This window comes from Salmo salar, chromosome 21 (assembly GCF_965601325.2).
Source record: "Salmo salar chromosome 21, fSalSal1, whole genome shotgun sequence".
Classification (NCBI taxonomy): domain Eukaryota; kingdom Metazoa; phylum Chordata; class Actinopteri; order Salmoniformes; family Salmonidae; genus Salmo; species Salmo salar.
The window spans coordinates 8,213,210-8,237,088 of record NC_138311.1 but is presented as its reverse complement, the minus strand read 5'-3'; the positions used below and the strand labels follow the sequence as shown (position 1 = coordinate 8,237,088).

At 43.9% G+C, this 23,879-nt stretch overlaps 1 protein-coding gene across 1 annotated transcript in view; it reads left to right on the top strand.

Moving 5' to 3' along the window:
• The window catches only part of LOC106581679 (uncharacterized), an 81,477-nt gene that overhangs the window by 29,499 nt on the left and 28,099 nt on the right, over nt 1-23,879 (top strand). The window contains exons 3-5 of the mRNA XM_014163898.3: nt 10,594-10,650; nt 11,704-11,796; nt 12,265-12,450. Coding sequence (XP_014019373.2) covers nt 10,594-10,650; nt 11,704-11,796; nt 12,265-12,450 — 336 coding nt within the window. The remainder of the gene's footprint in view (nt 1-10,593; nt 10,651-11,703; nt 11,797-12,264; nt 12,451-23,879) is intronic.

Here is a 23,879-nt window from a genome sequence, read left to right as displayed (position 1 = left end):
GCCGATGGAGACTACGGACCGGGGCCGTCGCCGGAGGCTCCGGACCGTGGGCCGTCTCAGGAGGTTCCGGACCGTGGGCCGTCTCAGGAGGTTCCGGACCGTGGGCCGTCTCAGGAGGTTCCGGACCGTGGGCCGTCTCAGGAGGTTCCGGACCGTGGGCCGTCTCAAGAGGTTCTGGACCGTGGGCCGTCTCAGGAGGTTGCCGACCGTGGGCCGTCTCAGGAGGTTGCCGACCGTGGGCCGTCTCAGGAGGTTGCCGACCGTGGGCCGTCTCAGGAGGTTTCCGACTGTGGGCCGTCTCAGGAGGTTCCCGACTGTGGGCCGTCTCAGGAGGTTCCCGACTGTGGGCCGTCTCAGGAGGTTGCCGACTGTGGGCCGTCTCAGGAGGTTCCCGACTGTAAAACGGCACCGGAAGCTCTGGACTGGGAACTGTCGCCGGAAGCTCTGGACTGGGAACTGTCGCCGGAAGCTCTGGAATGGGAATGCGCACTGGAGGCCTGATGCGTGGGGTTGGGACAGGAGGCGCCAGACTGGTAACACGCACCTCAGGGTGAGTGCGGGGAGCAGGAACAGTACACCCCGGACTGGGCGGGCGCACTGAAGGCCTGATGTGTGGGGCTGGCACAGGTGGCGCCAGACTGGTAACACGCACCTCAGGGCGAGTACGGGGAACAGGAACAGGACACCCCGGACTGGGCAGGCAAACTGGAGGCCTGATGCGTGGTGCTGGCACAGGTGGCGCCAGACTGGTAACATGCACCTCAGGGCGAGTGCGGGGAGCAGGAACAGGACACCCCGGACTGGGCAGGTGCACTTGAGGCCTGATGTGTGGGGCTGGCAGAGGTGGTGCCAGAATGGTAACACGCAACTCAGGGCGAGTGCAAGGAGCAGGAACAGGACGTACCGGACGGGAGAGACTCACTGAAGGCCTAGTGCGTGGAGCCGGGACAGGTGGCCCCAGACTGGTGACACGCACTTCAGGGCGAGTGCGAGGAGCAGTAACAGGTCGTACTGGGCTGTGGAGGCGCACTAGAGGTTTGGAGCGTAGGGTTGGCACAATCCACGCACTGGGCTGTGAATGCGCACTGGAGACACCGTGCGTATCACCGCAAAACTTGGTGCCTGACAGGTCATACCCTCCCCACGGTGTGTACTTAGAATTGGCACCGGACGTACTGGACTGTGAATTCACACTGGAGACATGGTGCGCATAGCCGGCCTCATTTGTACCGGAACTTTAACGTGTTGAGGACAGACGTTCCACTAGCGGAACCCCTAGCGAACAGCCAATGGCATCAGCGATAATGTGTTTCAGCCAAAACCTGCCTCGATATCGTTCAGCTTTTTCCCGGGCTCTGAGAGCCTATGGGAGCCGTAGGAAGTGTCACGTTAGAGCAAAGATCCTCAGTCTTCAATAAAAAGAGCCCAGATGAACAACAACTTGTCAGACAGGCCACTTCCCATATAGAATCCTCTCAGGTTTTTGCCTGCCATATGAGTTCTGTTATACGCACAGACACCATTCAAACAGTTTTAGAAACTTTAGGGTGTTTTCTATCCAAAGAAAATAATTATATGCATATTCTAGTTACTGGGCAGGAGTAGTAACCAGATTAAATCGGGTATGTTTTTTTCCGGCCGTGTCAATACTGCCCCATAGCCCTAACAGGTTAATCTAAACCGATTGTCCGATTTCCAAAAGGCTTTACAGCGAAAGAAAAACATTAGATTATGTTAGGAGAGTACATAGACACAAATAATCACACAGCCATTTTCCAAGCAAGCATATATGTCACATAAACCCAAACCACAGCTAAATGCAGCACTAACCTTTGATTATCTTCATCAGATGACACTCCTAGGACATTATGTTATACAATACATGCATGTTTTGTTCAATCAAGTTCATATTTATATCAAAAAACAGCTTTTTACATTAGCATGTGATGTTCAGAACTAGCATACCCACCGCAAACTTCCAGTGAATTTACTAAATTACTCATGATAAACGTTGACAAACTACATAACAATTATTTTAAGAATTATAGATACAGAACTCCTTTATGCAATCGCGGTGTCAGATTTTAACCTCTATGGGCTAGGTGGGACGCTAGCGTGCCACCCGTGGTGCACTCCATCAACAGCAGGTGCATTTCAAGAGCGGCAAATTTGAATCCAAATAAATGTCAAAATTCAAATTTTTCAAACATACAACTATTTTACACCCTTTGAAAGATAAACATCTCCTTAATCTAACCACGTTTTACGATTTCAAAAAGGTTTTACGGCGAAAGCATAAATTTAGAGTATGTTAGGACAGTACATTTACAAGAGTTGTGTGTAATGTTTTGTCAAGTCAAAGACAGGGTCACCAAAACCATAAAACCAGCTAAAATGATGCACTAACCTTTTACAATCTCCATCAGATGACACTCCTAGGACATTATGTTAGACAATGCATGCATTTTTAGTTCTATCAAGTTGATATTTATATCCAAAAACAGCATTTTACTATGGCATTGATGTTGAGGAAATCGTTTCCCTCCAATAACCGGCAGTCAAGTCAGCGTCACAAATTAAATAATTAAAATTAGAAAACATTGGTAAAATATTATATTGTCATTTAAAGAATTATAGATTTACATCTCTTGAACGCGATCAACTTGCCAGATTTAAAAATAACCTTACTGGGAAATCACACTTTGCAATAATCTGAGCACTGCGCCCAGAAAAATACGCGTTGCGATACAGACTAGACGTCATGTTGGGGAGATCTAAAATCGAAAATACTATGTAAATAATCCATTACCTTTGATTCTCTTCATCAGATGTCACTTCCAGGTATCACAGGTCCATAACGAATGTAGTTTTGTTCAAAAAAGCTCATCATTTATGTCCAAAAATCTCCGTCTTGTTAGCACATGATCTAAGCCAGCCGGACTTCTCGTCATGAACGAGGGGAAAAAATATATTTACGTTCGTTCAAACATGTCAAACGTTGTATAGCATAAATCATTAGGGCCTTTTTTAACCAGAACATGAATAATATTCAAGGTGGACGAATGCATACTCTTTTATAACGTATTGGAACGAGGGTACCCAACATGAACTCGCGCGCCAGGTGTCTAATGGGACATCATCGTTCCATGGCTCTTGTTCGGTCAGATCTCCCTCCAGAAGACTCAAAACACTTTGTAAAGGCTGGTGACATCTAGTGGAAGCAATAGGAAGTGCCAAAATATTCCTCAGCCCCTGTGTTTTTCAATGGGATAGGTTTAAAGGTAATACAACACATCAGGTATCCACTTCCTGTCAGAAAATGTCTCAGGGTTTTGCCTGCCAAATGAGTTCTGTTATACTCACAGACACCATTCAAACAGTTTTAGAAACTTTAGATTGTTTTCTATCCATATATAATAAGTATATGCATATTCTAGTTACTGGGTAGGATTAGTAACCAGATTAAATCGGGTACATTTTTTTTATCCAGACGTGCAAATGCTGCCCCCTAGCCCTAACAGGTTAAAACAGCTTTTCGGCGAAAGCACATTTTACAATATTCTGAGGACATAGCTCGGCCATCACGGCTAGCTATTTTGACACCCACCAAGTTTGGGACAACCTAAACTCAGAATTACTATTAGAAAAATTGGATAACCTTTGCTGTTCTTCGTCAGAATGCACTCCCATGACTTCTACTTCAACAACAAATGTTGTTTTGGTTCCAAATAATCCATAGTTATATTCAAATACCTCCGTTTTGTTCGTGCGTTCAGGTCACTATGCGAAGGGTAACATGCGAGCGCATTTCGTGACAAAACATTTCAAAATATTCCATTACCGTACTTAGAAGCATGTCAAACGCTGTTTAATATTAATTCTTATGCTATATTTCTCGTAAAATAGTGATAATATTCCAACCGGGCAACGTTGTATTCATTCAAAGGCTGAAAGAAAAAAATAGAGTAGTCTTGTGACTGCGCATCTCCAGTGTGACTGTCCCCAGGCTGACCACAAACAAATTCTTCTGCTGTTCTTTGCCCAGAGACAGCAGACACCCCATTCCACTTTCTGCGGCTTTAGAGAGCCAATGGAAGCCTTAGAAAATGTCACGTTACAGCACAGATGCTGTATTTTCGATAGAGATGCAACAGAAGGACAACAAATTGTCAGACAGGGCACTTCCTGTATGGAATCTTCTCAGGTTTTGGCCTGCCATATGAATTCTGTTATACTCACAGACACCATTCAAACAGTTTTAGAACCTTTAGAGTGTTTTCTATCCAAATCTACTAATTATATGCATATTCTAGTTTCTGGGCAGGAGTAGTAACCAGCTTAAATCGGGTATGTTTTTTATCTGGCCGTGAAAATACTGCCACCTATCCCAAAGAAGTTAACACACTTCTTGGGATGAGTACGGGGAGCTGACTCAGGTGGCATCTGATGGCTAACATGCTCCTCAGGGAAAATGCCGTACATACTACGCCAAACCAACAGCTCTCTCTCATCACCCCCCTCCACTATCTCACAGTACTGCTCGCTCAGTCTCTCCCAATATTCCTCTTTGCTCTCAGACTCACCCCTCGGCTTCGCCGACCAACCCGTGTGCCCCCCCCAAAAACGTCTTGGGGCTGCCTCTCGTGCTTCCATCGTTGCCATGCTAGTTCCTCGTATCGTCACCGCTCTGCTCTCGCTGCTTTAATCTCCTCCTTAAGACGGCGATACTCCCCGGCCTGCCTCCAGGGTCCTTTCCCGTCCAGGATATCCTCCCATGTCCATTTGTCCTGACCACAATGCTTGGTCCTTTGGTGGTGGGAGATTCTGTCATGGCTGTCTGAAGAATGGGACCAATGCGCAGCGTGTGTATCGTTCCACATTTTATTTTCACTTTGAAACTATGCAAGATATACAAATAAACTAAAGAACAAAAACAACAAACCGTGACGAAGAGGTGCAACATTCACTAACTCAAAAACAATCTACCACAAAACCAGGTGGGAAAAACAACAACTTAAGTATGATCTCAACTTAGAGACAACGATGACCAGCTGCCTCTAAAAACTAGAACATAACAACATAGAAAATCTAAACTAGAAACAACCCCTGTCACACCCTGACCTACTCTACCATAGAAAATAACAGCTTTCTATGGTCAGGACGTGACACCTAGTCAAAGACCAGACCTCAATCCAATTGAGAATCTGTTGTATAAATAAAAACATTAACAAAAATATTACATTTTCTAACTAAATAATCTGGTTGTTATATCCATAACTTGTTTGATTCTAAGCCAATCAGATTTTTTATTATTAAGTTATTGACAGTTATGTGTAAGTTCCCACTTGTGGCCAATTTCAAAGCTGCATAAAAAACTGTTGAGGTAACCCTTAGATAAACATATTTTTCTGACAACTTTTGTACCTTTTCAGATAAGTGATCATAATTTTTGTAAAATTAAGAGACTCATGTGCCGATATATGCACATGATAGCATATTTCATGAGCATTCATGACAATTATTTGCCAATTCAAAATGTTTTAATTACTTGGCGAACTACACCAAGATAGTAGATTTCAGGCATTCACAGCTTACCTTTTAAAATTGCATTTTGTCTTATTTTACTGTTAAATTATTAACCTTAAATTCTGTTTTACACAGAAGCCATTTTTGTAAATTTGACATTTACCTCAGGTGGGCCTAAACGGTATAGTAGCACAAAAGCACTACCTAAATGCAGAATGTAAATTACAATAAAGCAATATTGTAGAAAAATTATCTCAATACTAACTTTGCATAATATTGTGATATATAGTGTATATTGATACACCAAATCATTGGTTTCCAAATATTTAATTAATAGACTTGGCTATTCTGTTTTTTTCACCTTGAATCACTGTTGTTCCAATTAAGCCCAGTATGCTCCTATTAAGCCTGGTTTGCATTGAAATACATGGGGATATGCTGATATCCGTGTGATGATATCTGTAATATTCAATGAACATGAGCATATGTTTTTTTCTTCAGATTTAAGTTAATTAAAATACACAACTACAGTTATAATGGCGCCGGAGGAAACCATTTTACGGAGTTCCAACCAATTGTACTATTTTGTGGTTTTTTTTTACGTTGTTTGTCACTTATTTTGTAAATAATGTTTCTACCACTATCTCTCATAACTGAAAATAGCTTCTGGATATCAGAACAGCGATTACTCACCTCGAACTGGACAAAGATTTTTTATTTAACGAGTCGGACACAAAGGATTTACTACAGATACCGGACGCATCCCAAATCCCCGTCATTTGCATGAAGAATAGACGCAGATACAGGGAACGCAGGTCCGGGTGCCTTGTCAGTATTCATCGGCGAGTGGGTAACCCGGCTCTACCATCCGTCTTCTTGGCCAATGTGCAATTATTGGAGAATAAACTGGATGACCTTTGTTCAAGACTCTCCTTCTAACGGGACATTAAAACCTGTAAAAGCACTAAAAGCTATTTCACTGAGTCGTGGCTGAAGGACGACATGGATAATATACAGTTGGCTGGGTTTTCCGTGCATCGGCAAGACAGAACAGCTGCCTCTGGTAAGACAAGGTGTGACGGTCTGTGTATATTTGTCAATAACAGTTCACAAAATCTAATATTAAGGAAGGCCATAAGCGAACAAGAAAATGCTCATCCAGAGGCAGCGCTCCTTGTGGCCGTGGACTTTAACGCAGGCAAACTTAAATCCATTTTACCTAATTTTTACCAGCATGTTACATGTGCAACCAGAGAGGAAAAAAACTCTAGGCTTCCTTTACTCCACACACAGAGACGCGTACAAAGCTCTCCCTCGCCCTCTATTTGACAAATCTGACTATAATTATATCCTGCTGATTCCTACTTACAACAAAAACTAAAGCAGGAAGTATCAGTGACTCGCTCAATACAGAAGCAGTCAGATGACACAGATGCTAATCTACTGGACTGTTTTGCTAGCACAGACTGGAATATATTCCGGGACTCATCCGATGGCATTGTGGAGTATACCACATCAGTCGCAGTCTTCATCAATAAGGACATCAATGATGTTGTCCCCACAGTGATTGTACGTACATACCCCAACCAGAAGCCATGGATTACGGGCAACATCCGCACTGAGCTAAAGGGTAGAGCTGCAGCTTTCAAGGAGTGGGACTCTAACCCGGATGCTTATTACAAATCTCGCTATGCACTCAGATGAACCATCAATCAGGAAAACGTGAATACAGGACTAAGATTGAATCCTACTACACTGGCTCCGATACATGTTGAATGTGGCAGGGCTTGGAAACTATTACGGACTACAAAGGAAAGCTCAGCCACGAGCTGCCCAGTGACACGAGCCTACCAGACAAGTTAAATTACATCTATGCACGCTTCAAGGCAAGCAACACTGAAGCATACTTGAGAGCACCAGCTGTTCCGGACGACTGTGTGATCACCGACTGTGTGATCACCGTTTTCCGTAGCCGATGTGAGTATGACCTTTAAATTGGTCAACATTCACAAAGTCGCAGGGCCAGACGGATTACCAGGATGTGTACTCTGAGCATGTGCTAACCAACTGGCAAGGGTCTACAGTGACATTTTAAACCTCTCCCTGACCGAGTCTGTAATACCTACATGTTTCAAGCAGACCACCATAGTCCCTGTGCCCAAGAACACCAAGGTAACCTGCTTAAATGACTACCGACCCGTAGCACTTATGTCTGTAGCCATGGTGCTTTGAAAGGCTGGTCATGGTTCACATCAACAGCATCACCCCAGAAAACCTAGACCCACTCCATTTTGCATACCGCCCCAACAGATCGACATATGACGCTCCCTTTCCCACCTGGACTAAAGGAACACCTATGTGAGAATGCTGTTCTTTGACTACAGCTCAGAGTTCAACACCATAGTGCCCTCAAAGCTCATCACTAAGCTAAGGTCCCTAGGACTAAACACCCCCCTCTGCAACTGGATCCTGTTCTTCCTTACGGGACTTCCTGATGGGCCGCCCCCAGGTGGTAAGGGTAGGCAACAACACATCTGCCACACTGAAACTCAACACTGGGGCCCCTCAAGGATGTGTGCTTAGTCCCCTCCTGTACTCCTTGTTCACCCATGACTGAGTGGCCAAGCACGTCTCCAACAAGCGCAACTCATTACGTTTGCCAACGACACAACGGTGGTAGGCCTGATCACTGACAACGATTAGGCAGCATATAGGGAGGAGGTCAGAGACCTGGCAGTGTGGTGCCAGGACAACAACTTCTCCCTCAACGTGATCAAGACAAAGGAGTTGATCGTGGACTACAGGAAAAGGAGGTCCGAGCACGCCCCCATTCTAATTGACGGGGCTGTAGTGGAGCAGGTTGAGAGTGTCCACCTCACCGACAAACTATCATGGTCCAAACACACCAAGACAGTCGTGAAGAGGGCACGACAATGCCAATTCCCCCTCAAGAATCTGAAAAGATTTTGCATGGGTCCTCAGATCCTCCAAAAGTTATACAGCTGCACCATCGAGAGCATCCTGACTGGCTGCATCACCGCCTGCTATTGCAACTGCTCAGCCTCTGACCGCAAGGCGCTACAAAAGGTAGTGTGTACGACCCAGTACATTATGGGGCCAAGCTTCCTGCCATCCAGGACCTCTATACCAGGCGGTGTCAGAGGAAGGCCCTAAAAATTGCCTAAGACTCCAGCCACCCTAGTAATAGACTGTTCTCTCTGCTACCGCACGGCAAGTGGTACCGGAGCACTACGTCTAGGTCCAAGAGGCTTCTTTACAGCTTCTCACCCCCAAGCCATAAGACTGCTGTACAGCTAATCAAATGGCTACCCGGACTATTGGTATTGGTATTTTTTTTATGCTGCTGCTATTCGCTGTTTATTATCTATGCATAGTCACTTTACTCCTACCTACATGTCCATATTACCTCAATTACTTCACCTAACATGTACCCCCGCACAATGACTTGGTATCGGTACCCGCTGTTTATAGCCTGGTTATTGTTATTTTATTGTTGCTCGTTTTTTTTACTTTAGTTTATTTAGTAAATATTTTTTTAGCTCTTATTTTTCTTACAACTAGATTGTTGGTTAAGGGCTTTTAAGTAAGTATTTCACGGTAAGGTTGTATTCGGCACATGACAAATAAGATGTTATTATATTTGATGCATATTATGCATCTAGCCATGGTGCCTTTACCAAGATTGGAAACTATTAGGAACAATTAGAAACCTCGGTACTCTCCCTAAGACGTTTGGAGTGGACAGGCAGTCGTTGATGCAGAGAGAGAAGAATAAGATCAGGGTTGAAGGATATCAGGGATAGAAGACCTACAAGTGGTGGACAAAGATGCGAACAAATGAGGGTTGTTCTCTTGATAAGTGTTTAAATTGGACCATTTCTGTCCTGCTAAGCATTCAAAAGTACTTTTGGGTGTCAGGGTAAATGTATGGAGTAAAAAGTACATTATCTGCTTTAGGAATGTAGTGAAGTCAAAATAAAAGTTGTCAAAAATAGAAAGTAAAGTACAGATACCCCAAAAAAACTACTTCAGTAGTACTTAAAAGTATTTTTACTTAAGTGCTTTTCACCACTGCTATTGGGCGACTACTCATGCACTTTTGGGTGGGCCATTGTCATATTGTTGTCTTTCATCGAGGTGATTCAGTTTTTTGGTCTACCACCTGTACCTTTATAATACACAATAGAGAGGATATTTTACATTCTCTTCAGATAGGCTTTAGGAAGACAAGTTGAACTAATTAACAACAATAACAGTACAGCAAATGTGAATCAGCTTTCAGATAATGAATTGAAGGTTGTGTGTGTTGTAGACTTTGTTGCATGGCTTCTTATCCACAGAGGGCCAGGTTTGTTTTCTAACCAAACAATAACACACCTGATTCAACTAATCATGTCTTGATTGAAGTCTGTGATTTGTTGAGTCAGGTGTGTGTACTGGTTGGCAAGAACAAAAACCTAAGTCCACATTGATCTGTGTGGAAACGATTGGACCCCCACTGTTATAAGTGCTACTTTCATGATGAATAGCAATGATCTGTTTATTTTAATAACTTTAGGGGAGATTAATATAATCCCATTATAAATAAGAAATGTCAGTTTGTACGTTTTGAACATTTGGACATTAATTAAAATGTGTTATTTAAGAGATCGGCTTATTTGGAACACCCATGGGCTTAAAGGGTACACTCAGTACCCACTAAACCCAGTCCAGACTTTTCACATATTTTATCTAATATTTGTCTTATTAAAGCATTTTGTAAGTAAAGTCATAACTTCACATGAAAGATTAATCTTTCATTTTATATTAACTTTTCTTACAAAATTCGGGCAGTATATGTTAGAAATGTCTAAATTTAGATTTTGGTGGCCTTATTAGGTACACTTACTCTACCACTTCTTAGACTTTATTTCAATGAGAATGACAGATCTATAACTCACATTTCTATGTACATTTGGTCAGGTCGCCCAAAAAGTTATGTAATGCAGCTTTAAGTAAATGGGTTCCGTACATGATTCTTACATCGTATGTCCTTGCTCTCAACAGCCATTGAACAACGCTGATTTTATAATTCCAGTGGAAATCGAAGGAACAGTTCACCAGGTAAGCACGACTCTTTTGAGTTTAAATTCTTAGCCTTTTTCACAGGTTCTCTCCTTCATAGCAACACAATGGAATTAGCAGTAAAGTTGCCCTGACCTCAAATACAATTCTATAATCTATTATCTGTGTTATCCATGCTATCTCCTCAGTTTTAAAAGTGTGCCATTAGTGTGGCATTAGTTGAAAGTGGTCTCTTTTCTTTTTACCTTTTTCCTACCACTGTTTACTCACCGGTGCTATAGTGCTAGTACACTAGGCTAGCAACCTGACAGATCTTTGGCCTTCTCTGTTGACGGGTCTCAGCAGCCGGTGTCTATTTCTGTGGGCTGACGAAACAAGGAAGTACTGACTGGCTTCTCAGAAATCACTGGGCCCATCAATCTCAGTCCCTAGAACAGATTCTGCCCAGCCCATTGGAGATCACATCGGAGATTGCAGATACTGCTGCAGTTTTGCTTAGTTTAAAGGCAATTTTGGCCAGAAGACAGAAGAAAACACCTGTTTTATACCCCAGGCCTGGGTCTGTTTCAAGTAATCTAGGATAGGCTTGTTTAAGCAGGGAGAGCCTATTCGGGATGACTTGGTTCAGGAACAAGGCCGATAGCGTCATGCTCTTTCGAGGAATCGAGCAGAACTGGAATAAAAGTTATACATTGACAGGCATATCCTTCCATATACAGATAATAGGCTACACCTGATTGACCATTCCACATGGAAGTTTAGGGTCATCTGGCATTTATGAAGTCTGATATGCTGTCAGAGGTGTTAACCTCTCCTTCAGTATGTTTCAACGTCTCATTTTTATGTCCCAACCCATTAACCTCAATATCATCTGGCACCCCAATAGCAGTAAACCTGGACAAGCAAGGCAAGGTGCAGCTAAAAGTTACACATGAGAGGGCGTAGGCACAACTATTGCGCCAAAAATGATTTAAGATCTTCTATTCAAAAACTTGTTTAAAGCATTAACGTCTTGAGCAAAGACAAAATACAGTCAACTTTTTGTAAATAATCGGAAGTATTTCCCCATGTCTTGTGTTTCTATTACTTCAGGTGTATGTGTTGAAGCGACCCCATGTGGATGAGTATCTCAGAAGAATGGGGGAGTTGTTTGAGTGTGTTCTGTTCACTGCGAGTTTATCCAAGGTGAGATCATGTTCACTGAATGCTGATTGACATAACTACATTAAAGGTTGAAAGGATCTAACTTTTAGTCAACTACTAGGCTTAAAGGGAAATTCAGGATTTATGAAGTTACATGTTAGATGGTTCCTCATCCTGAAAGTAGTCTATGGGCAAGGAGAACCTGTAATCCATGGTTCTGCTTTCTTTAAACAGCCACTACAAATGTAAGCTAACTTAAGTCCATGCTATCTAACAATCAATGGAAGTGATGGGGCCATCTACTGAACTTTCAATACTGAATTTTCCCTTTAAGAATGTGACATGTGTTTGACATGTTTTATTTACAATTCTTAGAAACTTTGCCCTGCCATTCTAATATCTTATTCATACACACGAACTTCGTTTACATGTACATATGCATAACACACACACAGCTTTCTGTGAACTACCATCAATGACAATGTTGTTTGTTTTCTCCTTTTGTGCCAGTATGCCGATCCCGTCTCCGACCTGCTGGATAAATGGGGTGCCTTCCGGCACCGTCTCTTCCGGGAGTCCTGCGTTTTCCACCGAGGAAACTATGTGAAAGACCTGAGTCGGCTGGGCAGGTACCTCAACAAGGTCATCATTGTGGACAACTCTCCAGCCTCCTACATCTTCCACTCTGATAATGCTGTATGTCATTCATACTTCTCTCTACCAGTATACTATACTAAGCCCTCTATTCAATCAACTTCAGATAAATGAGAAACTGCACTGCAGGTTCACTCAGAAAATTCCTGATGTATCAGAGGTGTTTAACCTGTTGAGGATAGACATTCCGCTAGCGGAACCCCTAGCCAACAGCCAATGGCATCGCACGGCGCAAAATGCAAAACCAACTAAAATACCACAATTCAATTTTCTCAAACAATCAACTATTTTACACCATTTTAAAGATAAGACTCTCGTTAATCTAACCACACTGTCCGATTTCAAAAAGGCTTTACAGCGAAAGCAAAACATTAGATGATGTTAGGAGAGTACATAGACACAAATAATCACACAGCCATTTTCCAAGCAAGCATATATGTCACATAAACCCAAACCACAGCTAAATGCAGCACTAACCTTTGATGATCTTCATCAGATGACACTCCTAGGACATTATGTTATACAATACATGGATGTTTTGTTCAATGAAGTTCATATGTATATCAAAAAACAGCTTTTTACATAAGCATGTGATGTTCAGAACTTGCATACCCACCGAAAACTTCCGGTGAATTTACTAAATTACTCATGATAAACGTTGACAAAATACATAACAATTATTTTAAGAATTATAGATACAGAACTCCTTTATGCAATCGCTATGTCCGATTTTAAAATAGCTTTTCGGCGAAAGCACATTTTGCAATATTCTGAGTACATAGCTCGGCCATCACGGCTAGCTATTTTGACATCCGCCAACTTCGGGGTCACCTAAACTCAGAATTACTATTAGAAAAATTGGATTACCTTTGCTGTTCTTCGTCAGAATGCACTCTAAAGACTTCTACTTCAACAACAAATGTTGTTTTGGTTCCAAATAATCCATAGTTGTATCCAATTACCGTCGTTTTGTTCGTGCGTTCAGGTCACTATCTGAAGGGTAACGCGCGAGCGCATTTCGTGACAAAAAAATTGTAAATATTCCATTACCGTACTTAGAAGCATGTCAAACGCTGTTTAACCTGTTAGGGCTAGGGGGCAGTATTGACACGGCTGGATAAAAAACATACCCGATTTAATCTGGTTACCACTCCTACCCAGTAACTAGAATATGCATATACTTATTACATATGGATAGAAAACACCCTAAAGTTTCTAAAACTGTTTGAATGGTGTCTGTGAGTATAACAGAACTCAAATGGCAGGTCAAAACCTGAGAGATTCCTTTACAGGAAGTGGCCTGTCTGACCATTTCTTGATCTTCTTTTCCATCTCTATCTTTTACTAAGGATCTCTGCTCTAACGTGACACTTCCCACGTCGTCCATAGGCGCTCAGAGCCCGGGAAAAAACAGAATGTCGTCATTCCAGCCCCAGGCTGAAACACATTATCGCCTTTCTCAAGTGGCCGATCAAGGGACTCTGGGCTTATGCGCGTGACCCGACCGCCCCCGCCTTTGTGATTTTTTCCTCTGTTTGCCGAAAAGGAGATTCCCTGTCGGAATATTATCGCTTTTCTACGAGAAAAATGATTTTAAACAGCGGTTGACATGCTTCGAAGTACGGTAATGGAATATTTAGAATTTTATTGTCACGAATTGCGCCATGCGCGCGACACTTCTTTACCATTTCGGATAGTGTCTGGAACGCACGAACAAAACGCCGCTATTCGGATATAACGATGGATTATTTTGGACCAAACCAACATTTGTTATTGAAGTAGCAGTCCTGGGTGTGCATTCTGACGAAGACAACAAAAGGTAATCAAACTTTTATAATAGTAAATATGATTATGGTGAGTGCTAAACTTGCCGGGTGTCTAAATAGCGAGCCTGTGATGCCTGGGCTATGTACTTAGAATATTGCAAAATGTGCTTTCACCAAAAAGCTATTTTAAAATCGGACATATCGAGTGCATAGAGGAGGTCTGTATCTATAATTCTTAAAATAATTGTTATGCTTTTTGTGAACGTTTATCGTGAGTAATTTAGTAAAATATTAGCGAATTCCCTGGAAGTTTGCGGGGGGTATGCTAGTTCTGAACGTCACATGCTAATGTAAAAAGCTGGTTTTTGATATAAATATGAACTTGATTGAACAAAACATGCATGTATTGTATAACATAATGTCCTAGGGTTGTCATCTGATGAAGATCATCAAAGGTGAGTGCTGCATTTAGCTGTCTTCTGGGTTTTGGTGACATTATATGCTGGCTTGAAAAATGGGTGTCTGATAATTTCTGGCTTGGTACTCTGCTGACATAATCTAATGTTTTGCTTTCGTTGTAAAGCCTTTTTGAAATCGGACTGTGTGGTTAGATTAACGAGAGTCTTGTCTTTAAATAGCTGTAAAATAGTCATATGTTTGAGAAATTGAAGTAATAGAATTTTTAAGGTTTTGAAAATCGCGCCACAGGCTGCAAGTGGCTGTTACGTAAGTGTGACGATTTCGTCCCACCTAGCCCATAGAGGTTAAAATCAATTCTTATGCTATTTTTCTCGTAAAATACCGATAATATTCCAACCGGGCAACGTTGTATTCATTCAAAGACTGAAAGAAAAACATGGCGAGCTCTCGTGACCGCGCATCTCCAGTCTCACTGTCCCCAGGCTGACCACTTACAAACTCTGCTCCTATACTTTGCCCAGAGACAGCAGACACCCCATTCCACTTTCTGGCGGCTTTAGAGAGCCAATGGAAGCCTTAGAAAGTGTCACGTTACAGCACAGATGCTGTAATGTCGATAGAGATGCAACAGAAGGACAACAAATTGTCAGACAGGGCACTTCCTGCATGGAATCTTCTCAGGTTTTGGCCTGCCATATGAGTTCTGTTATACACACAGACACCATTCAAACAGTTTTAGAAACTTTAGAGTGTTTTCTATCCAAATCTACTAATATATATGCATATTCTAGTTTCTGGGCAGGAGTAGTAACCAGATTAAATCGGTACGTTTTTTATCCGGCCGTGAAAATACTGCCCCCTATCCCAAAGAAGTTAAGAGAAACTGACACTCTTAACTATTTTACAAAATGAAACAAACAGATAATCAAAGTATCTTCCCAAAATATAAAATGTGTGGTTTATGCTTCAAATGTACTTTGTAAGAGGTTTTACAAATTGTTTCTATTTGACTCAAAATTCTAACATATAGTCCAGCATGGTTGGCAGCATTATATGGATGCAGTCAGTGCATGATTAATTTAATTCAGCAAGAAATCATAAAAAAAAAATGTTTATTCAACGTACAATTGTACGGCAACCAGCTGCAATAAGATTGTGAGTTTACACAGCAAAAACGTTGTTGAGCAAATTCACAACAAAAAGTTTGTATGAATTTTGTTGAGCAAACTCGTAATCCTATTGCAGCTGACTGTCTTACAATTGTATGTTGAATCACCATATATTTTCTTACAGTGTTAGTCTAATAAATATATCTATCAGGTTGGAAATCACAGCTAGTAAATTGTTTGCTACCTCCAGCCAGATGGCTTGATACGAGTTGTGGACTCGAGTTACATGCCTTAAACTCGAGCGTGACTCAAGTCACACATTAGATGGCTTGAGACTTGACTTGATATAAAATAAAATAACTTGAGACTTGACTTTGACTTGGAGCCTCAAGACTTGGGACCCGACTTTGACTTGAGACTAATGACTTGAAATTATCTGGCCAGGTTTTGCAACGTTTTGTCACCCAGTTAGTAGAGCATGGCATTCCTCACTCGACTCCCTGACTGGCACTGGTTCACCCCTCAGCTCCGCCGACCACTCCGTGTGCCCGCCCCCCCAAAATAAATGTGGGCTATCTTTTGGGCTTGCGTTCTGGTTGCGAACCCCGGAGTCGTTGTTGATCCTCCTTCGCTGCTTCCACCTGCTTCCATGGCAGGGTCTGGTCCCCTGCCATAACCTCCTCCCATGTCCATGATGTCCTCCACTCCCCTTTCTCCCGGGCCCAGGATATCTGCTCCTCCTGGCCACGCTGCTTGGTCCTTTGGTGGTGGGATCTTCTGTTACGCTCGTTGATGGAAGGATCAGACCAAGGTGCAGCGTGGTAGGCGTACATTTTACATTTATTAAATTAACACCAAAACAAATACAAACAAAAAGTTCAGTAGGGTATACAGCACAGTACCAAAAACATGATCCCACAAACTAAGGTGGGAAAAAGGCTGCCTAAGTATGATCCCCAATCAGAGACAACGATAGACAGCTGCCTCTGATTGGGAACCATACCCGGCCAACAAAGAAATAGAAAAACTAGAATGCCCACCCAAATCACACCCTGACCTAATCAAATAGAGAAATGAAAAGGCTCTCTAAGGTCAGGGCGTGACAGTTATAGTTGTGGTAGTGTCTGCAGTAGTAATGGTTATAGTTATACTAGACTGGTTATAGTTGGAAAAGTTAGAATAGCCTGAACATATGAATGTTGGCTTTGGCTTGAACAGTTCAAGAGTTACTGTTTGTGAGTTACATTATGCTAATTAATGCACATTTATATAGTTATTAGTTAATACGTTTGAAAGAATTTGAAGTTAGGACAGCATGAACCTGTGAAAGTTTATTTGGTTTTTCTAGCTTGAACAGTTCAAGAGTTACAATTATTGTTGCTAATTTATGCACATTCAAGTAGTTATAATTTATATTGAAGACCAGAGTTAGTGCGAACCAGCACTAGCTAGCAACGCCTAGGACCAGAGTTGGACCAGAGCTAGTGCATACCAGAGCAGTAGTTGTGGTTCAGTAGTTTTGTGGTCAGTATTTGTGTGGTTGTGGTCAGTTGTTCTCAATAGTGGTTAGTAGTTGTGCTCAGTAGTTGCGGGGTTGTGGTTCAGTAGTTGTGGTAGGTGGTTGTGTTGTTTTGGTCATTAGTTGTGGTCAGTAGTTGTGTGGTTGTGGTTAGAAGTGGTCGATCGTTTTGGTAAGTACAGTACGTGTGTGGTTCAGTAGTGTCACGTCCTGAGCAGTAAAAGGGGTTATTTGTCATTGTAGTTTGGTCAGGGCGTGGCAGGGGGTGTTTGTTTTGTGTGGTTCGGTGTTTTTGGTTTATGTTCTATGTTATCTATTTCTATGTGTTTATCTAGTTTTCTATTTCTATGTTGGGTTTTTGGCAATGACCACCAATTAGAGGCAGCTGGTTGTTGTTGTCTCTAATTGGAGGCCATATTTAGTTGGGTTTGTTTTCTCTTGTGTTTTGTGGGTGGTTGTTTCCAGTATAGTCTGTGCACCTTACTGGACTGTTTTCGTCATAAGTTTATTTTGTTTAAGTGTTTTCTTTAATAAAGAAAGAAGATGATCACTTTACCCGCTGCGTTTTGGTCCAATCCTTACGACGCCTATGTAAAAGAACCACCCACCAAACAAGGACCAAGCAGCGGGGATTGGAGCACCAAACAAGGACCAAGCAGCGGGAATTGGAGCACCGAAGAGAAGGATGGACGTGGGAGGCAGAACGACGTTTCTGGGAAAGGAAACTAAGGGAGCTAGATGAGGCCGAGAGGCATCCACCCCCCAAAAAAGTTGTGGGGGGCACACGGGGAGTTGTGCAGAGTCAGGATGGAGACCTGAGCCAACTCACTGTGCTTATTATGGGGAGCGACGGATCAAGCAAGCACCTTGTTATGCGGAGATATGCACTGTGTTGCCCATACGCGTGCACAGTCCGGTGTGGCCAATAAGGGCTCCGCAGCATTGCCTGGTGAGAGTTGGCTGGCAGCCAGGGAGAAGTGCGCCGGCGCAGCGCATCTGGCCACCAGTGCATCTCCTCGGTCCAGTTTACCCTGTTCCTGCTCCTCGCACTAGCCCTGAGGTGCGTGTTACTAGGCTGGCGCCCCCAATGCCAGCCCCACGCATCAGGCCTCTAGTGCGCATGCCCAGTCCAGTACGTCCTGTTCCTGCTCCTCGCACTAGCCCTGTGGTGCGTGTTACTGTTCTGGCGCCTCCAAAGCCAGCCCCACGCATCAGGCCTGTAGTGCGCATGCCCAGTCCAGTACGTCCTGTTCCTGCTCCTCGCACTAGCCCTGATGTGCATGTCACTAGTCTGGCGCCCCCAAAGCCAGCCCACCGCATCAGGCCTCTAGTGCGCCTGCCCAGTCCAGTACGTCCTGTTCCTGCTTCCCGCACTCGCCCTGAGGTGCGTGTTACTAGTCTGGCACCTCCTAAGCCAGCCCCACGCACCAGGCTTCCAGTGCACCTGCCCAGTCCAGTACATCCTGTTCCTGCTCCGCGCACTCACCCTCCAGTGCGCCTCCATAACCCGGTACAGCCAGTGCCTGCTGTGAGCACTCTGCCATTAGTACGTCCTGTTCCTGTTCCCCGCATTCATCCTCCAGTGCGCTTCCATGACCCGGTACAGCCAGTGCCTGCTGTGAGCACTTAGCCTCCAGCGACGCTCCTCAGCACTGAGCCTCCAGCGACGCTCCTGAACCTCCAGCGACGCTCCTCAGCCCTGAGCCTCCAGCGACGCTCCTCAGCCCTGAGCCTCCAGCGACGCTCCTGAGCCTCCAGCGACGCTCCTCAGCCCGGAGTCTCCAGCGACGCTCCTCAGCCCGGAGTCTCCAGCGACGCTCCTCAGCCCGGAGTCTCCAGAGACGCTCCTCAGCCCGGAGTCTCCAGCGACGCTCCTCAGCCCGGAGTCTCCAGCGACGCTCCTCAGCCCGGAGTCTCCAGCGACGCTCCTCAGCCCGGAGTCTCCAGCGACGCTCCTCAGCCCGGAGTCTCCAACGACGCTCCTCAGCCAGGAGCCTCCAGAGACGCTCCTCAGCCCGGAGTCTCCAGCGACGCTCCTCAGCCCGGAGTCTCCAGCGACGCTCCTCAGCCCGGAGTCTCCAGCGACGCTCCTCAGCCCGGAGTCTCCAGCGACGCTCCTCAGCCCGGAGTCTCCAACGACGCTCCTCAGCCAGGAGCCTCCAGCGACGCTCCTCAGCCCTGAGCCTCCAGCAACGCTCCTGAGTCTCCAGCGACGCTCCTCAGCCCGGAGTCTCCAGCGACGCTCCTCAGCCCGGAGTCTCCAGCGACGCTCCTCAGCCCGGAGTCTCCAGCGACGCTCCTCAGCCCGGAGTCTCCAGCGACGCTCCTCAGCCAGGAGGCTCCAGCGACGCTCCCCAGCCTAGAGTCTACGGAACGGGAGCTACGCCCAGAACCAGAGCCACCTCCGTAGTGGGAGGATTGGGGGGGGGTGTAGCACAGGGACCGTTGTTGACGGTGGCCACCCTCCCTTCCCTCCCTTTAAGTTTGGGGTTGTTTTTGTGGGGTTTTTTGTTTTGAGGTGCATTCCGGGTCTGCACCTTTTGGTGGGGGGGGGGGGGGGTACTGTCACGTCCTGACCAGTAAAAGGGGTTATTTGTCATTGTAGTTTGGTCAGGGCGTGGCAGGGGGTGTTTGTTTTGTGTGGCTCGGTGTTTTTGGTTTATGTTCTATGTTATCTATTTCTATGTGTTTATCTAGTTTTCTATTTCTATGTTGGGTTTTTGGCAATGACCTCCAATTAGAGTCAGCTGGTTGTCGTTGTCTCTAATTGGAGGCCATATTTAGTTGGGTTTGTTTTCTCTTGTGTTTTGTGGGTGGTTGTTTCCAGTATAGTCTGTGCAGCTTACTGGACTGTTTTCGTCGTCAGTTTATTTTGTTTAAGTGTTTTCTTTAATAAAGAAAGAAGATGAGCACTTTACCCGCTGCGTTTTGGTCCAATCCTTATGACGCCTATGACAAGTAGTTGTGGTCAGTAATGGTCAGTAGTTTTAGTAAGTAGTTGTGTGGTTCATTAGTTTATGTTGTTGTGATCAGTAGTTTTGTGGTTGTGGTCAGTACTTGTGGTTTAGTAAGTATGGTTGTGTTCAGTAGCTGTGGTCAGCAGTGGTCAGCAGTTGTGGTCGGTAGTTTTGTGGTTGTGGTCAGTAATGGTCAGTAGTTTTGCTAAGTAGGTGTGTGGTTCAGTGGCTGTGTTTAGTAACTACAGTTGGATGTACTGACAAATTCTCTAAAATGACTTTGGAGGTGGCTTATGGTTGAGAAATGAACACAATTCTCTTGCAACAGCTCTATTTGACATTCCTGCAGTCAGCATGCCAATTGCAAGCTCACTCAGACATCTGTGGCATTGTGTAGTGTGACAAAACTTCACATTTTTTGTCCTCAGCACAAGGTGCACCTGTGTAATGATTATGCTGTTTAATCAGCTTCTTGGCAACGGATAAATGCTCACTAACAGGGATGTAAAACAATGTTGTGAACAAAATTTGAGAGAAATAAGCTTTTTGTGCATAGGGACATTTTTTGGGGAGCTTTTACTTCAGATCATGAAAAATGGGACTAACACTTTACATGTCGTTTATATTTTTGTTCACTATAGTTTAAAAAGTATAAAAGATACCGTATCAAAATGTGTGTACAAGCACACTATTCCAGATAGATATGCACATTTTAAAGTTTGAATTATGTTTCTAGCTGAAACAGTCTAGGAGGAGTAGCGTCCATAATAATAATAATAATAATAATAATAATAATAATAATACGATTTAGAATGGGATGTTTGCTTTGCAAGTCTCATTTAAATAGAATAATCAAATCTATTCAAATTGTATGTCATATGCACCGAATACAACAGGTGTAGACCTTACCGTGAAATGCTTACTTAAAAGCCCTTAACCAACAATGTATTTCAAGAAATAGAGTTAAGAAAAGATTAACTAAATAAACTAAAGTAAAAAATAAAATAACAATAACGAGGCTATATACAGGTTGGTACCGGTAGAGAGTCCGGGTGGACATTTGATTAATTGTTCAGCAGTCTTATGGCTTGGGGGTAGAAGCTGGTAAGGAGCCTTTTGGACCTAGACTTGGCGCTCCGGTACCGCTTGCCGTGCGGTAGCAGAGAGAACAGTCTATGACTTAGGTGATTGGAGTCTCTGACACCGCCTAGTATATAGGTCCTGGATGGCAGGAAGCTTGGCCCCAGTGATGTCCTGGGCCGTATGCACTACCTCTTTAGAGCCTTACGGTCAGATGCCAAGCAGTTGCCATACTAGGCGGTGATGCAACCGGTCAAGATGCTCTCGATGGTGCAGCTGTAGAACCTTTTGAGGATCTGGGGACCCATGCCAAATCTTTTCAGTCTCCTGCGGGGGAAAATGTGTTGTGGTGCCCTCTTCACGACTGTCTTGGTGTGTTTGGACCATGATAGTTTGTTGGTGATGTGGACACAAAAGAACTTGAAACTCTCGACCTGCTCCACTGCAGCCCCGTCGATGTTAATGGGGGCCTGTTCAGCCCTCCTTTACCTGTAGTCCACAATAATTTCCTTTGTCTTGCTCACATTGAGGGAGAGGTTGTTGTAATGGCACCACACTGCCATTACAAGGCACTCTGGTGTTGAACGCTGAGCTGTCGTCAATGAACAGCATTCCCACTTGGGTGTTATTTTTGTCCAGGTGGGAAAGAGCAGTGTGGAGTGTGATTGAGATTGCATCATCTGTGAATCTGTTGAGGCGGTATGCGAATTGGAGTGGGTCTAGGGTTTCCATGATGATGGTGTTGATGTGAGCTATGACCAGCCTTTCAAAGTATTTCATGGTTACCGATTTGAGTGCTATGGGACAGTAGTCATTTAGGCAGGTTACCTTGGGGTTCTTGGGCACAGGGACTATGGTGGTCTGCTTGAAACATGTAGGTATTACAGACTCGGTCAAGGAGAGGTTGAAAGTGTCTTGGTAATCCGTCTGGCCCCGCGACCTTGTGAATGTTGACCTGTTTTAAAGACACTTGCTCACATTGGCTACGGAGAGCGTGATCGCACAAGTCCTACCTCATCCGAAAGGCGTCAGAGTCAGTGTAGTAGGATAATAAAACATTTAATTAAAATAAAAACCAAAAGTGAGGTGGATTAGAATCACGGGAATGCAAGTACTTTGTATACAGGTCAATGCCAGTACCTTCTTAAATGTGCAGGGATACTGGAGTGGTTGCGGGGGGTTTCATACATAAAACATGACTGGTAGTAGAAATATATAAATGCTTATGGTACTATACTAATGGTAATATATACATGTAAACAGGAGTAATTGTCACGACTTCCGCCGAGGTCGGTCCCTCTCTTTGTTCGGGTGGCGTTCGGCAGTCGACGTCACAGGTCTTCTAGCCATTGCCGATCCACCTTTAATTTTCCATTTGTTTTGTCTTGTTTTCCCACACACCTGGTTTACATTCCCTCATTACTCCTCTTGCATATAACCCTTTGTTTCCCTCCATGTCTGTGTGTGGAATTGTTATATGTAAATGTATGTGTACTCCAGGCTGGTTTGCGCCAGGTTATTGTAACCCGTGTGTGTTTAGTTTTCTGAGTGCCGTGTATTTGTTTGCCTCAATAAAGGGCTCCGTTTGCTACCCATTTCTGCTCTCCTGCGTCAGACTTCCCTGCAGCCAGTTACACACTCCATTACAGTAATAGTTACCAGTAGCAGGATAAATAGATAAATACTAATGGCAATGAATAATCAATCGACAGCGGTGTAATGGAGTCAGTCGATAGGCTGTGGTAGAGGGAGAGCAGTAGTTGTTAGCCATTTAACAGTCTTATCACCAGGGGATGGAAGCTGTTTAGGGGTGGGTGGGACTTCTGGCTTTCTCCTCCAATGGGTTTTGAGAAGGTGAGAGGACCCTAGGAGTATGCAATTGAGATTCTCCCAACGCAGCATCGCCCTTTCAAAAAATGTACAACAGATTGGCTAGCGAAACCAACACTCAACCCTCTGAATGGACCATCAAACTGTCAATCAACACAGGTCGGGTGAGCTACTGAACAGATTGCTGATTTGCTGTACAGCTATACAGCTATACGATCGCGTGCAGCACAAAAGTCAAATTGTAGGGAGAGAGGAATTATATGGCGATCAAGAATTTTAACTGCTTACTTTGCAAGCTCACCAGAAATAGGGCATCAAGCAACAATTGCTAGCATAGGCCTAATTGTATTTTGGTATGTCAAAATTGCTTGGAATTAGTAATTTACTTATGAAGCTTGCTTTTGGTGTTTGTTGTTAAAATGTATTATTACTGTGGCGAAGATGCACCAATGGCTTTTCTTTCCACTTGCGCACTCCATACTCTTGCCGGGGGATAGTGCTTTGTTCTCTTTTTGTAATGTTTGCAGTTGCTTTCACATGTGTAAATGTGGTAAATCTATATTCCGTCTAATCTGACAATAATTGCTAGCGTTTAATCATTCCATCCCTGTCCCATTTATTGCAACACTTAGACATGTGTTCCATGTTTGAGGTACGGATTTGTCCGTACATCACTTGGACAGGATGAAATAACTCTCCAGGAAAAAGAAAGGCAGAAGTGTATGTTTCATGATTAACTATTCAAGGTGTGATTGTGGTAACGTACAGGAACTCAAGTAATTTTGTTCTC